The sequence below is a fragment of the Echinops telfairi genome, unplaced genomic scaffold (genome assembly GCF_000313985.2).
Source record: "Echinops telfairi isolate 266 unplaced genomic scaffold, ASM31398v2 ScPeMD7_26;HRSCAF=91, whole genome shotgun sequence".
NCBI lineage: Eukaryota > Metazoa > Chordata > Mammalia > Afrosoricida > Tenrecidae > Echinops > Echinops telfairi.
The window spans coordinates 4,580,234-4,595,601 of record NW_022103923.1 but is presented as its reverse complement, the minus strand read 5'-3'; the positions used below and the strand labels follow the sequence as shown (position 1 = coordinate 4,595,601).

The following is a 15,368-nucleotide window of genomic DNA, read 5'->3' as shown; positions in this document are numbered from 1 at the left end:
CATTATAGAATCTTACAGAACTTTGCATTCTACCCCATCACCTTCACGCCTCTGAGAGTTGAGCAGACTACCAGGCCAGCCTTTGTTAAACTGTCACCCAGTAGTGGTCTGATCCTCTAATGTGGCTTTCCTCAGTCCAATGTGGCTCCCTATCCTGAAATATACTCACACCACTGTGGAGAAGCTTCTTATCTCTGGACTGGGGTCTTCAGTGGCGACATTTAGAGTTATATGTGAACACACAGCCCACAGGCAAGGCTCTTTGGCTCAACACATCCTTTAGAAGACGTGCACAAAAGAACCCACTGTGTCTGACCCATAAGCTTTTGTTAAACCGCATTACCTGTGTTGAACATTAACTTAGCTTAACATTTTTCCAATCAGTATTTTCTACTGTCTAGTCCTCTGAGTTAAATTGGGTGTTGTGCCCCACCCCCAAGTGAGGTTGAAGTCCTTACCACCTCTGGACCTGCGATGTGACCCTATTTGAAAATAGGGGTTTTCTTTTGTTTCATTAAAGAGATTGTATTGTAGTGAAATTCCTTATTAAAAGGGAAAGACTGACACCTTGTGGTGATGGAAGAACCTGTCTCTATGAGGCTCAAAGGAACACCAGGGATGTAGCCAGCAGAAACTAGGAGGCAGGCCCATGGGGCCAGTGGGCACAGCCAGGACCACGTGAGTTTCCAGAACTGTAAGAAAATACACCGCTGTTCATTAAAGGCACCCACTTGTGGTCTGGTGAGAACCACTTCTGGTCTAATAAGTGAGATTCTCCCGTGAGAAGTTACGGTGCTTTCATCTTTGACAGAGTGTTGGTCTCTCAAGGAGAGCATGGTGTTCTGGAAAGTAGATTGCCCCTAGCTACCCTTCTGGGTTTCTGTCCTCACTGTAAGTGCCCTGGTGGCACTGTGTGTTAAGCACTGGGCTGCTAACTGCAAAGTTGGCAGATCAAACCCAACTTTTGATGAGGCTGCCTGCTCCCATAAAGATTTAGTCTCATTAAAAAAAAAAAAAAAGATTCAGTCTCAGAAACTCTGTATAGGGTCACTGTGACTCGGAGTCTACTTGATGGTAGTGCGTTTGGTTTTTGTTTGTTTTTCCCCCCTCACTCATTACCTGCTTTTATTCTTAACCTTTATGAAGATACAGAGCAGCTCAGTAAAACCTCATGTGAATGCCTCTAAGTAACCCAGATGTAAGGCCTGTGTTCCCTCAGCAGGTCTTGTGATGGGTTGCCTTGAGTCAGGTGATCTTGAGTAGGCCCTGTGAGGATGCTGGGCCACTCCTGGTGAGAAGTGCCTCAGCCCAGCAGGTGCAAGAGCAGCTGTTGTCTGTGGAAGCCGCTTTCTTGTGATGGAGGCCCTCCCTGTACCTGCTGTGGAGCAAGGGCTTTAAGCTGTTTGGGGGGCATGGGAACAAGTAACTTGAGACGAGATCTACAAATCTAAGCTGGCTTCTGGCCATAGCCATAACAGGGCCAAAGTTATGGAGACAGTGGAGGGAGAATATGGTACACTGTTGTACAATAAGTTGTACAGTGGCCCATCCACATTCTGTTACTTACAGACCATAATCTGACCAAGTGAACGTCTATATGCTGGGTTACTGATACACTGATTTTGTTAAGATCCAGTGGCATTTCTTCCTGAATTCCCAGCCTAAGGCAAAAGATTTAGAAGTACATAGATGACGAAACATTAGAATGTCTTAGAAAAGTTAAGATAATTTGTACTTTTTGAGAATGCTAGAAATTTTTTGCTTTTTCTTGCTCTGTTTTCAATCTGTAAGCTTTTTTTTTTTTTAATGAAAATATTTGCTATTTAATGTCCATCAGAATTCTTTGACGAGAACTTTGGACTGCTGTAGTTTAATGTCTTTAGTCAATGACTTTGGCTTTAAGTACTCATAGAAACAGAGCATTTGGAGGGGAAGTTTCCGTTTTCTCTTTACAAGGTAGCTTATACTATTGAGAGGAAAAGCCGAAACCTCTGTCTTCAAGTCGGTTGTGACTAATAGCAACTCTAATACTATACTATGCTCTTAATTTCTAAGGGATTAATCCATTTCAGGGGTCAGCAAACTGGCTAGCAGGCCATGTATGACTGTTTAGGTACCTACATATGGCTCTGAAGTAAAATGAAAAGGAAACTGTCATAGTTTCATTTATATGAATATTTTTCATTTATAAAAATTTTAACGCATATTTAGATAGTGGTGGTTTGATTTGTAAATCAAATAATTTTAAAGTTGTTGTGAGGGACAAGATTGGCTCTTCCATTTTAAAAGTTTGCGGACTCCAGATCTACTTAATAAGAGAGTTCTAAAGGGGGGGTGGTGTTCACGAAGGGTTTCATAAACTCTGTTTAATGCTAGCAGATAGCTTTTCTTCTTCATAGTGTGCAATTTTAGTTCATGAGAAAGGAAAGGAACATATACAAATTTAAGAACATTGTAATTTTTATTATTAAGGTCACGTCGATTTTACAGCTCATGTGTTATCCTGGATTCTTTAATTTTGTTGGAATAAAATAGGAAAAATCAATAAGAAAAGGGAGACCTAGTTTTTAAACTGGATGAAAGAGTCAAGACTTCACCAAAAGCAGGGGTGGGGCACAAATGTCCACCCGGCCTGAAATACAAGTAGAAACCCCAGTGAAATCCCACTCCACACCCACACTTACAAATAAGGCCAACTGGTCATCCTTGCCAACAGTTGGGGTTAGGAGCAACCGCAACTCTTCTCCTACCAGTTGTCATGATACGAATGCTTTGGATAGAATTTGATGGTATTCTGAATGGCTAGAAATGGAACACATCCAAACATATGAAAGAATATGCACAGCAACGTTATCCAAAAAATCGTGGACTTCATTGTCCATCAATAGGATGGGTGAATAAATTGGAATCTATTCATGCAATGAAACGCAAAAGACCGTCTCTAATGCTACAAGAAGAGCCCTGGTGACGTAGTGATTACGTGTTGGGCTGCTAACCACTATGTCGGCAGTTTGAAATCACCAGCCGCTCCATGGGACAAAGACAGGGCTTTCTACTTCTGCAAACAGTTACTGGCTCAGAAACTCAGTTCTACCCTGTCCTCTCAGTTTGCTAAGAGTCAGCATGGACTCGGTGGCAGTGAGTGTGAATGCTACATGCGCAGCATGGATGAAACTCCCTGGCAGAAGAAGCTAAGCACTGAAGAGGACACGGTGTAGGTTGAGTGATGCTTCCTGTTGGGGAGGTGGGGCAGACTTGCAAGGTGCTCAAGGGAGACGTATGGAGTCTTGATGATCGAGTGTGGTAGTTTACAATTGTAAAAATTTCCTCAAGTTGTACACTTAAGATCTGGACACTTTATTAATGTGTGAGTCGTACCTCAATTTGGAGCTTAAACATGACGACAACACTTGTGAGGCTGGTGCCGGGTTGGGCAGTGTTTCGTTCTGTTGTATACAGGGTTGCTATGAGTCGGAACCAACTCCATGGTACCTAACAACAATATCTCAATAAAAAAAAAAAAAGGGTAATTAGATTTTCCTTGATTTTAAATTAGTAAGAGTTAGGGTAGATGTTACCAGAAGGCAGATTCAATTACTGTATTTCATTGATTGGAAGATTCCTCAAAACATAGGGCAAGCCTTGTTTTTTTTTTTAAACATGCTAAGGAAGAAAACCTAAAAGGGCAGCTCTGCTCTGTCCTATAGAGTTGCTATGAGTTGGAATCGATGTAATGGCCACGAGTTTTGGTGTTTTTTGTCTTCTCCCCCACCCTACCCCTTAAAACAAAAACACTTAGTTGAAATGACAGGCCATCAGTTGAAAGACACACCTGGGTGTCAGTGATACTTTAAAAATGTGTGCCCCCCCACCCCCACACCATTCTGTTCTCTGAGTTGGTTCCCTGGACAGCACCGAACAGCAGCAAGAATTGGTGCAATATGGTAAATGAGCGAAGAAATAAAACACCTACCTCTATCTTGATGGATATAAGCTCAGGAATGAGGATGTGGGGATTTTAAAATATCTTGGAAGTTTCTTTTCCCGTCTGTGTTATTGATGTGGAGTTAGCACATTTCATCCCTTGTGATTCCTGTTTGGTAATCAGCGAAATGTGTGTGGTGTCTAGTGTGGACACAGTAGCTGTTGCCAAAGGACGCCACACTGCCATGCCATATTGAATGTTTATTTTTTTCCAGCCATTTCCGAAGCAACCTGGATCATCAGGTGTATATCCCCTGACTTCCCCTCCTACATCTTACCACAGCACAGTCAATCAGTCTCCCTCTATGATGCACACACAGTCCCCAGGTAAGCTGACACTTCCTCCTCTCCTGTCAGGTTCAGTGCTCCAGTGCTGTGTCTGTGGAAGTACTCCGTGTAGTAGCTTGAGGCTTCCGAGAGGACTGCTTTTTCAGGCTGTGTCTGTTTGCCATTTGTTCTGTGTGACCAGGTTATGAAATCAGGGTGGATGGCTTGGGAGCACTTTTTTTTTTGTTGTTGTTGTTGTTGTTTTTTATATGGAACGCTTCACGAATTTGCGTGTCATCCTTGCGCAGGGGCCATGCTAATCTTCTCTGTATCGTTCCAATTTTAGTATATGTGCTGCCGAAGCGAGCACGGGAGCACTTTTTAAAGTTTGAATTAAGGAGCCTTGGTGGTGCTGTTGGGTTAAGCACTGGGTGGCTATCTACAAGGCCAGCCGTTCAAACCCACCAGCTGCTCTGCAGGAGAAAGTTGAGGCTATCTACTTCTGTAAAGATTTACAACCTTGAAAACCCCATACAGGGTGGCTATGAATCAGAATCGACTTGGCAGTGGGTTTGGCTTTTGTTCTGTTTAATTTTTTTACTTTTCACTCAAGACCAGCCAGCATCATGACATGACTTACCCAGCCCACTGCCATCAAGTTGATTCTGACTCCTTAGCAACCTAATAGAGCAGAGTACAACTGCCCCATATGGTTTTGAAGACTGAAAATCTTTATGGAAGCCACTGGCCACACTGTTCTCCCATAGGGTGCCTGGTAGGTTCGAACCAATGACCTTTGTAGTAGCTAGCATGTGAACACTTTCGAACCAATGACCTTTGTAGTAGCTAGCATGTGAACACTTTCGAACCAATGACCTTTGTAGTAGCTAGCATGTGAACACTTTTACTGCACTTGTGCCACAACTCAAGGAGTTCTTGTCACATGATATATGTGAGGTTGGCAACCTACTCCTATAGGCCAAACACCACCGTCTCATTTTTTAAAAATGAGGTTTTATTTGAACACAGCCACTCATTTATGTGTTGTCTATAGCTGTTTTCTTGCTGCAGTGGTCTTTTACAGAAGGTGCTTGTGGATCCTGGTGTATATGAAAGGTTCCTCGTGGCGATGGGCGATGCACAGCCACTTTTTCCGGACAAAAAGGCCATGAAGCGCACTGTCAGGTGGCTTGAGCCTGCCAGATGTTTATTTTAACCAAACAGCGCAGTGGTATCTCTTGAGCACTTGTTCTGCATTCAAGGCGGCTTAGTGCTGTGGGTTCAGCAGAGTCAAATTCCAGCCAGGAAGATGGGAATGAGAGTTCTGGATTCCGTTCCTGATCTCTGCCTTTACCCTATTTCCAGGGCATGCTGAAGCTTATAAAAGAAAATTTTGCCACTATAGGTATAGATAAGTATGTGCTAAAACGGTTTGAAATAATACATGAGTTCAGTTAAAGAATGTATGCATTCAAGTGGTTTTATACCAGTTGAAGTATTTGGGTTTAGGAGAAAACCAGGAAAGCAGATTACATAAAACTGTTTATTAAATTGCAGAAACTCAGCCCATACATTTGCTTTTGTAAGTTTTCACATTGAAAATTTGACAGTGCGTCGCTTTCTGTATAAAGTTTAAAACCACCTGTGTGAGTGTGTATGACGTTTACATTGACAGTAAAGCCAGCTTAATCAGCAGGGAGGAGATAGAAGGACCCCACTTGTAACGTGTTTGGACACCACCTTGCTCGCTACCCATGCATTCCAACATGGGCAGATGTCACCCTACCGTGTGTCTCACTAAGCCACTCAGATTGCTCTTCAAATAAATACAGTAGTGGTCTGGTGGTTTTGTTTTGAATTAATCCTTATTTCATACATCTTTGGATTCTTTGCTGGGGGGCCCAGCAGAGGCTCCCCTGTTGATGTTCATAGTTTTGGAAGCAGTCTTCGTCTCAAAGGCCAATTGTGGAGAGTGTTAAAAAGAGGTTTCTGAGGGAGTACTCCGAAGGGAGAGGTTCCTTCCTTGCCACCTGCTTCATAACCACCTCCCCCAGCTCCCATCATACACATACATGCTGAGACCTGGAAGGTGGGTCCGAGTCTACACAGGTGCTGGGATGGGAAGGGTGGGTAGTTCAGAGAGGATACAGATTGGATGGACGACCCTAAAGGCTGGAGCATGAGGAATCAGGCGAGGAAGATAGGTCTGTCTCTGTCAGAGACTTCTGACATCGTTGTCTGGGTAATGGGGAGCTATTGTTGGGTTAGGGGCAAGGTTACATAATGGGGGAGCGGGCAAGTGCCATAGGGGAGCAAATTTTGCAGGGAAGGATGTGCGTTCTATTGAAATGTCAAGTCCTCTAGACGGTTGCATGTATCGCGGCTTGAGTCTCATCAGATAAGAGATGGACCAGAGATACAGAATTGGATGCCTTCGCATTTAGGACTGTTGAGGCTCTGGGTAAGTTCTGCTCCTGAGGACAAGCCGTTAGAGAACCAGGAGGAAAAAAAGCCTTATCTAGTGTTTACTCTGTACTAAACCCTGTTCTAAGCACTTTGCCCATTTAAGTCTCACAGCAAACCTGGAGAGTAGGTATTATTATGATCCCTATTATTTTGAGGAAGACTGAGGCATGGACAAGTTGTCACTTGCCCAGGTCACCTAGGGAATACATGAACATACCACTTCAAGGTTGATCGATTGATTTACTGAATGTAAGGCACTGTACTAAGTATTGTAGACATAAAAAATGTGAAATTGCCTTACACAGGGAGTAGATTTGAAATCTCAGATTAATTAAAAGCTGGTACTGTATCAAGCATTTTAATGTCGTTTTTACTCATTGTTTTGGGAGTCATAATCCTAAATTAAATCTAGTCCTTTGACTTTAAATAATAAACTTGAGCTCATGACTCCCAGTTTTATCTAATGTAGACATTACCACCACCACCCCACTCCCTACCCCCCGCTGCCACTGCCAAACTTTAGTCCTGTATTTCCAGCTCTCTATCTGCATGGCCCAAATGAAACTCCTGAGCCCTCCACCCCTACCCTATGCTGCTCTGCGCGCAGACACTCCACCTCAGGAGGAGGCAGCTCCTCCTCTTCTACTGTTGTGCCAAAGCTGTTAGAGGCCTCCTGGACTCTGCTGTCTTTCACGACCCACGGTCAGTCAGTTTTCCAAATACTGTCAGGTCTACCTTCAGAATGGGTCTAGAATCCCTAACATTGTGCACTACTTCAACCTGCCCCTTTTGCCCAAGTTACTACTCATCTCTAGGTGCCTTCCCTGTGCCTGCTGTGTAGTTTCCACCCAGCAGGTAGAATGCTTCTTCTGAGTTGGTTCGTGACTTCTCCCCCCAAGCTCTGCAATGGCTTCCCCTCTCCTTTAGAGTAAAGTCTAAGTCTTCAGAGAGGCCTGCAAGGCCCCATGTGATCTAGACTTCCCCAACCTCATGGCCTCATACTCGCCCCATTGTTCACTCTGTTCCAGCCACACTGACTTGCTCTGTTACTTATGCAGGCTTCTATGTTAGGAGTCCTGGTGGCGTGGTGGGTCATGAGTTGGGCTGCTACCCACAAGGTCAGTAGTTTGAACCCACCAGCAGCTCCACAGGAGAAAGATGAGGCTTTCTGCTTCTGTAGAGTTATGCCTTGGATATCCCCAGGGGCAGTTCTACCCTGTCCAATGAGTCAGAATCAACTCAGTGACTGAGATTGGTTTTGCATCTTGGTTTGCCTGGACTATCTTATCCCTGGACACCCTCCTGCCTTGTCCTTCACTTTATTCATGTCTTAGCTCAAATATCTCTTAGAGAACTTTTCTCTGATTGCTCTATGTATGGGGGGGGGGGCTTCAAAACGTTCATGATAAAAGCCCATTATCTTTCTATTATATGTTTCCATGAGCTTTTGGAAATCCTCTCCTATGTAAATCGTAGCACCCACTTCCACTAGTACATGCGGGGACTTCAAAAATGTTGTGGGAAAATTCCACCTTTTTTTTTTTTTTAATCATTTTATTAGGGGCTCATACAACTCATCACAATCCATACATACATCAATTGTGTAAAGCACATTTGTACATTCATTGCCCTCATCATTCTCAAAACATTTGCTCTCCTCTTAAGCCCCCGGCATCAACTCTTCATTTTTTCCCTCCCTCCCCGCTTCCCACTCCCTCATTATTTTGTCATATCTTACACTGTCCGATGTTTCCCTTCACCCACTGGAAAAATTCTTTTAATTCCCCTTTCCATGAACATTTTGGAGCTCCCTTGGACAATACTCTTCGCCCACCTCACTTGCTTTGCTGTTTTCTCCATAGCACTGATATATGACATGTGTCTGTTCTTTGTGTTTCTCATTCCACTAGAATGTAAGCTGCTTAAGGGCAGTAATTTTTGTCTCTTGTTAACTGCTGAGTGCCTAGTGCCTAAAACAGTGCCTGGTGAGAAGTTGGTGCATGTGCCTACTGGTTGTGTGAGCATAAAGAATTCTTGGGTAGTGCAAAAAAACAGAAACAAAACTTAGTATGAGAGTTAGAATTTGAGCCCATGGAACGACTGTCTCTTGCATAACAAAATCTTTTTGGGTGTTCTTTGCACTGTTTATGTGAGCTTTACCACCTATTTCTTTAGTCTGTGGAGAGATTCTGAAGCTGGGGTCCTTGGACAGGACAGAAAACATGTCCTGCAAGATCATCTATACTTATTTTCCTTCGTTAGGAAACCTGCATGCTGCCAGCTCCCCCAGTGGGGCTTTGAGAGCCCCATCACCAGCATCATTTGTTCCAACTCCTCCCCCATCCTCGCATGGAATCTCAATAGGACCAGGGGCCAGTTTTGCTAGTCCACATGGTGAGTCCAACCAAACATGGAAATCGCTGTAGCATAAGAGTTTGACACGAAAGTCATTTTTTCTTGAATGCTTTCCTAACTGCAAAATTAGCACTTGTTGGTTGGGGAAAATAGTACGAGTATTGCTCAAACAAAACAGAAAATCTTCCCTCCTCTCCCACTAGGCAGAGTTAACCACCAGTTTAGTCCCTTTTTGCCTGGACTTTCTCTGTGTCTGCCTGTCTGTCTGCCCTGTGCTTTCTGCCTCTCTTATTCCCTGGCCTGCTCACACGCCCTGACTGCCTGCCTGCCTGCCTGCTTACAGCTTGGCTGCAATCGTTTGCTCACCGCCCTTCTGCCCATCTCCCCATCGCAAACATTCCCACCCCTCCCCTCAAAATGGGGCTCCTACGATATGTATTGTTTGGAGATTGGAATTTTGAAACTTAAAAAAAAAAACAAAACACCAACCACCAGTGCACGTTAGGTTCAAAATTCAAGAAGTTAGGCAGTGAAATGTTTCCTTTCTACTCCACCAACTAACCCAGTCCCCTTTCCCAGGGGCAGCGACGTATGCCCCTTTCCTCTCTTGGGCTCAGTGCTCAGTGCCTGCCTTCTTGCTCATAATATGTCCTGAATTTCATGCCACGTCAGAACACGAAGAGCGCCTTCATTTCTCAGTGGAGTGGAGTACACGAAGAGCGCCTTCATTTCTCAGTGGAGTGGAGTATCTGTAATGCTCCTTTTTATCGTTATTATTTGTAGGGATTTTTCTGTCAGTAAAACCTCCACATCTTCATACCAGTTACTTCAGTCCCCTGTTCTGGGCATACTATAACATAATAGCTGTTCAGAATGCCCCCCACCCCCAGTTAAAATTGAGCCACGTGTGCACACATCCATGCTTGTTTTTCTTTAGGTAAGTTCCTGGAAGGTGGACTTGCCGAGTTTCCAAGGGTTTCAGAAAGACTCAAGCTTTCAAAACATACACTGCAAATGGTTCACCCGAAAGGCCGTGCCTATGTCCTCTAGCACCACCATACAAGAATGTCTCCTTCCTGCATCATTGGCATCATGGAGCATTGTGACTTTTTTTTTTTTTAAGGTCTTGGCCATTTTGCTAAGGGAAAATGGTCTCTCCTTGTTTCTGCATTTCTTCGATAATGAAGTTGTTGTTTGTTGGTCCATGGTGTTTCTGATTTTGTGCCTGTGCCTGCCAGTGTACATCCTTTGCCTGTGTTCTTGTTGTGATGGTCTGCCTTTCCTTAATGATTTGTAAAACTTATACCGTTGACTCTCCGAAAGACCCCCTCAGTGTGGCATTTGACGATAAAGGGAGGTAGGTAGTATGTTGATGGGTCTCCAGCAGGAACAAATGAAAATTTCAAATCATTTAGGAAGGTGCTCTAAAATGTTGATTCTGGGGTCACTGTCAATGTGGCCTTTACTACAGAAAGAAAGTGGGCATTCTCCTCCTCAGCCCTCTATGAGGAGAACGAAAACACACATTTGTGAGGGTTATCTGAAATGCCCTTCCAGGAGCTTTACCTTTTGCTGATATTGTCTAGTATTGTGGCATACCATAAAGCAACTTGCTACATTGCTACACACACTGAAGCTTGTGTGAAAGGGGATTTTATCTTCCCTGGGCTTCTCTACTTTCTTAATTCTTACATCATTGCCTAAAAGAACATCAACTGCACAAAATTGAGATGGAGAAAATGGCATCTGGAAGCATCATGCGTCAGTGAAATCCGTCTTGCTGAAAAGAAAAAGATTATCACCATGAAAGGACCTGAATGCTGTCAAGTATTAGTTCAGTTATGAAAATACAGGTTTGGAACAACATTTGCTTCTATTTTTACAGGAACCCTTGACCCTAGTTCACCATACACCATGGTCTCACCAAGTGGACGAGCGGGGACCTGGCCAGGGTCTCCTCAAGTGTCTGGCCCCTCACCAGCCACACGCATGCCTGGAATGTCACCAGCTAACCCATCGCTGCATTCTCCAGTTCCAGATGCTTCTCATTCCCCTCGAGCTGGAACGAGTAAGTGCTGTCAACTGTTTGTGTTTGTTGCTTTTTATAACCCCCAGGTGACCTTTTTATTTTATCCCATGCTTCCATTTGAAAGGCGTGACCTAGTATTTGAGTGGGGCGACTTAGTAACTTACAGTTTTATCCAGTTAGTAAATTGCTTAACTAGTTCATTTGCCAAATCGGGCCAAAGTCAAGAAAGAGAATGCCTTCTCTGCAGATCTCTCCTCACGCTTCGCAGGCGCCCTGGACCTTAAAAGACACACACACAGGTGAAGACCTGTGTAAGTCTATGGTTTAGATCGTATTTGTTCGCTTTTTCGGTGAGAGGTTTAGTAGCTTAAAATCACAGTCGTGTATGAGTTCACAATTCCGCAGGTTGGAAAGTTGGGCGGAGCGCACCTGGGCGTTCCCTCCAAGTTCTGCTGGCCTTACTTAGGTGTCTTCAGTCAGCAACTAGGTTGGCAAGGTGGCCTCAGCTTGGATGACTTCGCTCTGCTCTATGCATACTTTATCCCACTAGTCCAGGCTTGTTTACGGGACAGCGTTCTGAGGGAGTGGGTGGAAACCCAGGCTGGCAACTGCTACATAGTCACGTCCATGGTATTCTGTTAACCAAAGCAAGTCGTAAGGCCAACCCCTATTCCAGGTAGAGAAATAAAACTCTTGCCTCTTGAAGGGGTGTCTGTAAAATCATCTTCCAAGGGGCATGAATGCAGGGCATTGTGGCTGATTTTTGGCTAGCATAGCATAGGATTATGCATTGGGCTGGTCTCTGCAAAGGCAGCAGTTAGTTAGTTCTAAACCACTAGCCACTCCAGAGAAAGATGAAGCTTTGTACTCAAGTAAAGATTTACAGCCTTGGAAACCCACTGGGGCAGTTCTACCCTGTCCTGTAGGTGGTTACGAGTCTGAATCGACTCGTTGGCGGTAAGTTTGGCTTGGGGTTGTTGAGAGTCCACTACAAGGTGCAACTAAAACCGCACTGAAGATTCACATCCCGAAAGAGTTTTAATAAAAGCAACACAGGAACCTGTGAGATACTCTGTGTTTGTCGGTGAAAGGAACATACACTATCTTTTCCCTCAAGGTTCCCAAACGATGCCAACAAACATGCCTCCGCCCCGCAAACTACCTCAGCGCTCCTGGGCAGCATCCATCCCGACCATCCTCACACACAGTGCCTTGAACATTTTACTGCTGCCCTCTCCAACACCAGGCCTCGTACCTGGCCTGGCAGGTAGTTACCTGTGTTCACCACTTGAGAGATTCCTTGGATCAGTCATCATGAGGCGACACCTCCAAAGGATTATTCAACAAGAAACGGTATGTCTCCTTCCCAGTGCCCTCCTCAGTGGTGATTTTTAAAGGTGGAGTGCAATGTCCGGCAAAGTAATATCGGAAACGGAAGTGACGTCTCCTCACCTCCTTTAGCCACGTTGTTTGGATTCTGATTTTCACCTTGTCCTAGCATGAAACTCGAGCTCTATTTGTTTTTCCAGTCTCTCGATTGTATACTTGTAGAATTTGTACTGTGTTACGTGGCTAGCGTGGCCTTGGAGGCGGAATGCCGTGATAACAGAACACGTGCAGTCTAGATCTGGGCTCGCCAAAGGACAGCCTCTGAGTAGCTGTTTACCCTCTAGAATGTTTTGCAGGCAGACGAACTTGGGATCTCTGTTGGCCTATAATTATCTGTGATCACAAGACTGTAAAGCCCTTATAGAAACCGATTTCTAACCCATCCTGTTGTGATGCCTTGAAATGCTAGTTCTGAGGTCTGTTTGAGAGCACTAGTTCTAGAGTCCGGCTGCCTGGGCTTATACCACCTGCCATACATTCCATACATACTACCTGCCAGCATGACGCTGTAGCCCCTGACTTCCCCTGCCACCCCTTGTAACCATCAAATAATGTTGCTTTTAGTGTGACTAGACCCACAGTAGAGGCCCCATATGGTATTTGTCCTTAATTTCACTCAGCATAAGGTCCTCTAGGCTCATCCATGTCATGAGGAGTTCAGTTTCATCATTCTTAAGTGATCCACAGTAATCCATTGTATGTATGGACCAAGGTTTATCTATCTTTTCTTCCACTGGGTTGGGCATTGAGATTGTTTTCCATCATTTTGTTATTGTCACGCAGTGATGAACATATGCCTAATTGTATCACAGCTTTGATTTGTATGCATCTATGTATATGTGTGTGTGTGTGTGTGTGTGTGTGTATGTGTGTATAAAATCTCCATTTAGTAGGGAGATTGCTGGGTCATCTGGTATTACTATTCCCTCCTTTTGGAGGAAATCATTGGACAGATTTCTTCACCTTTTTCATAAAAGTATCTACCCAGCTGATAGTGTGGGCATTTGAGAGGTTTCATACAAAGCCCTTTGATTAATGCCTTGGCAGTCAATATACATTATTTGTAACTATCATTAATGTCTGAAATATCTACCCTAAGGTCAGTACCAAGCCATCTTAGAAACCCTTACATTCAGATTTAGGAGGCTGGGGTTGGGGTGGGGAGATTTTAAAATAGATTAACTAAAGTTTTGTGGGACCACAGCCATGCCCATTTATTTACATATTGTCTGGCTTCTTTAGTGCTACAATATTCACTAGGTGGCCCTTTTTATATATATATATATAAAACTTGCCAGTCCTTGCACTACAGAATAGGGGCCCTATCTAGAGGTAACATTTTGTAATTGTATTGTTTTTTTTTAAGGTGCCCTGGTGGCACAATGGTTACGTGTTGTGCTGCTACCCACAAGGCCAGCAGTTCAAAACCACCACCCACTCTAATGAGGAAGACAAAAGTTTTCTACTCCCATAAAGAGTTAGTCTCGGATACTCACAGGGGATGTTCTACCCTGTCCTATAGGTTGGTCATGAGTCAGAACTGACTCAATGGTAGTGAGTTTGGGTTTGGCCATTTTTAAAGACTGTCTTTTGGAAAATTTTTGGCATATACAAAAATAGAAATTAGTATAGTGAACCTTTATGTTCTCTTCACTCAGCTTCAACAGCTAACTCAGGCCAATTAACTTCTAGCTGAAGAATGGGCAAGGGGGCTATATCTGACTTCTGGTTTCCCTATTGCCATAAGGCTGGGGTCAGACAAACCTTCACTCTCCATCCTTCTTTACCCCATTCTTGCACCAACTATTCCTCCCATAACACCTTTCTGCTGGGTCCGAGAATTCATTGCAGTGGCCACACAGAACTCACAGACAAAACTTACAATTAAGGGGGCCTATTAGGAAGATAACAGGTTATCACAAGCTAGGACCAGTAACCATTAAGGACACAGTCCTTAATTTGTTCATAGCCACAACACCTCATCCAGAAGCCAAGTCTCTCTCTGGTCCTTTTGCCTCTGTGGGCCAGGAAGCCAGCCTGCTGCTGTGCTTCAGATTCTCAGTGCTACTCCTGTGCCTTGTCCCATGGTCTCCATCCGCAGCCTCTGGTGCCTCTGGTCTCAGCCTCCACCACTTCAGTTCGAGATTCCAAATGTGCTCTACTGGCGGCCCCTCTTCTGATGGTCCTGAGGTTTCTCTCTGTTCCTGCCAAGAAGATTTAGCTTTATAGCCAATTGAGTAACAGCTAAAACTGACCCATTCCCTTTGTTAGTGTCATATACACCCTATTTGCATACCTTACCCATTCATTTGGTGTGAGTTAGAAAGACATGGATAGAAGAGCCTTAGTAAGAGCCATCACTGCACCACATTATTTCACAGCATGTTCGGCACAGCATTATCGTTTCATCCATACAGATTTTGTAATTCTAAAAGGTAAAAATTCTTTTAAAAAAGTAACCCTGGTACATGCCATTATCATACCCAAAACAGAAAAGTCACTAGATAGCAACTTAGTGTTTAGATTTCCTCCATCTTCTCATTGTTTACAGTCTGAATCAGGTGCCAAATAAATCCCTTCAAAACAGTAAATTCTCAGGGTCTTAGCTACAGCATTCAGGTTCAACTTTTTTGTTGCTTTTCAAGGATCCTGTCTGAGCACTGACATTTTCCCATCTAGCTGCACATAATGTTGGATTGCCTTATTTTCTTTTTTAAAAAAAATCATTTTATTGGGGCTCATACAACTCTTATCACAATCCACACATACATCAATTGTGTAAAGCACACATACATTTGTTGCCCTCATCATTCTCACAATTCGCTTTCCGCTTGGGTTCCTGGAATCAGCTCCTCATTTTCCTTTCCCCGCCCTCCCC

The 15,368-nt window shown here is 44.0% G+C and overlaps 1 protein-coding gene and 1 non-coding gene across 2 annotated transcripts in view; one reads left to right on the top strand and one right to left on the bottom strand.

The window, feature by feature from the left end:
• Positions 1-15,368, top strand: part of MED14 (mediator complex subunit 14) — an 81,236-nt gene that overhangs the window by 54,964 nt on the left and 10,904 nt on the right. Inside the window, exons 23-26 of the mRNA XM_004714569.3 lie at positions 4,200-4,311; positions 8,980-9,111; positions 10,958-11,140; positions 12,219-12,454. Of these exons, the coding sequence (XP_004714626.1) occupies positions 4,200-4,311; positions 8,980-9,111; positions 10,958-11,140; positions 12,219-12,454 (663 nt within the window). The remainder of the gene's footprint in view (positions 1-4,199; positions 4,312-8,979; positions 9,112-10,957; positions 11,141-12,218; positions 12,455-15,368) is intronic.
• On the bottom strand, positions 4,515-4,621 carry LOC115869460. The gene has a single exon (XR_004046201.1). It is a non-coding gene; the product is annotated as a U6 spliceosomal RNA (small nuclear RNA).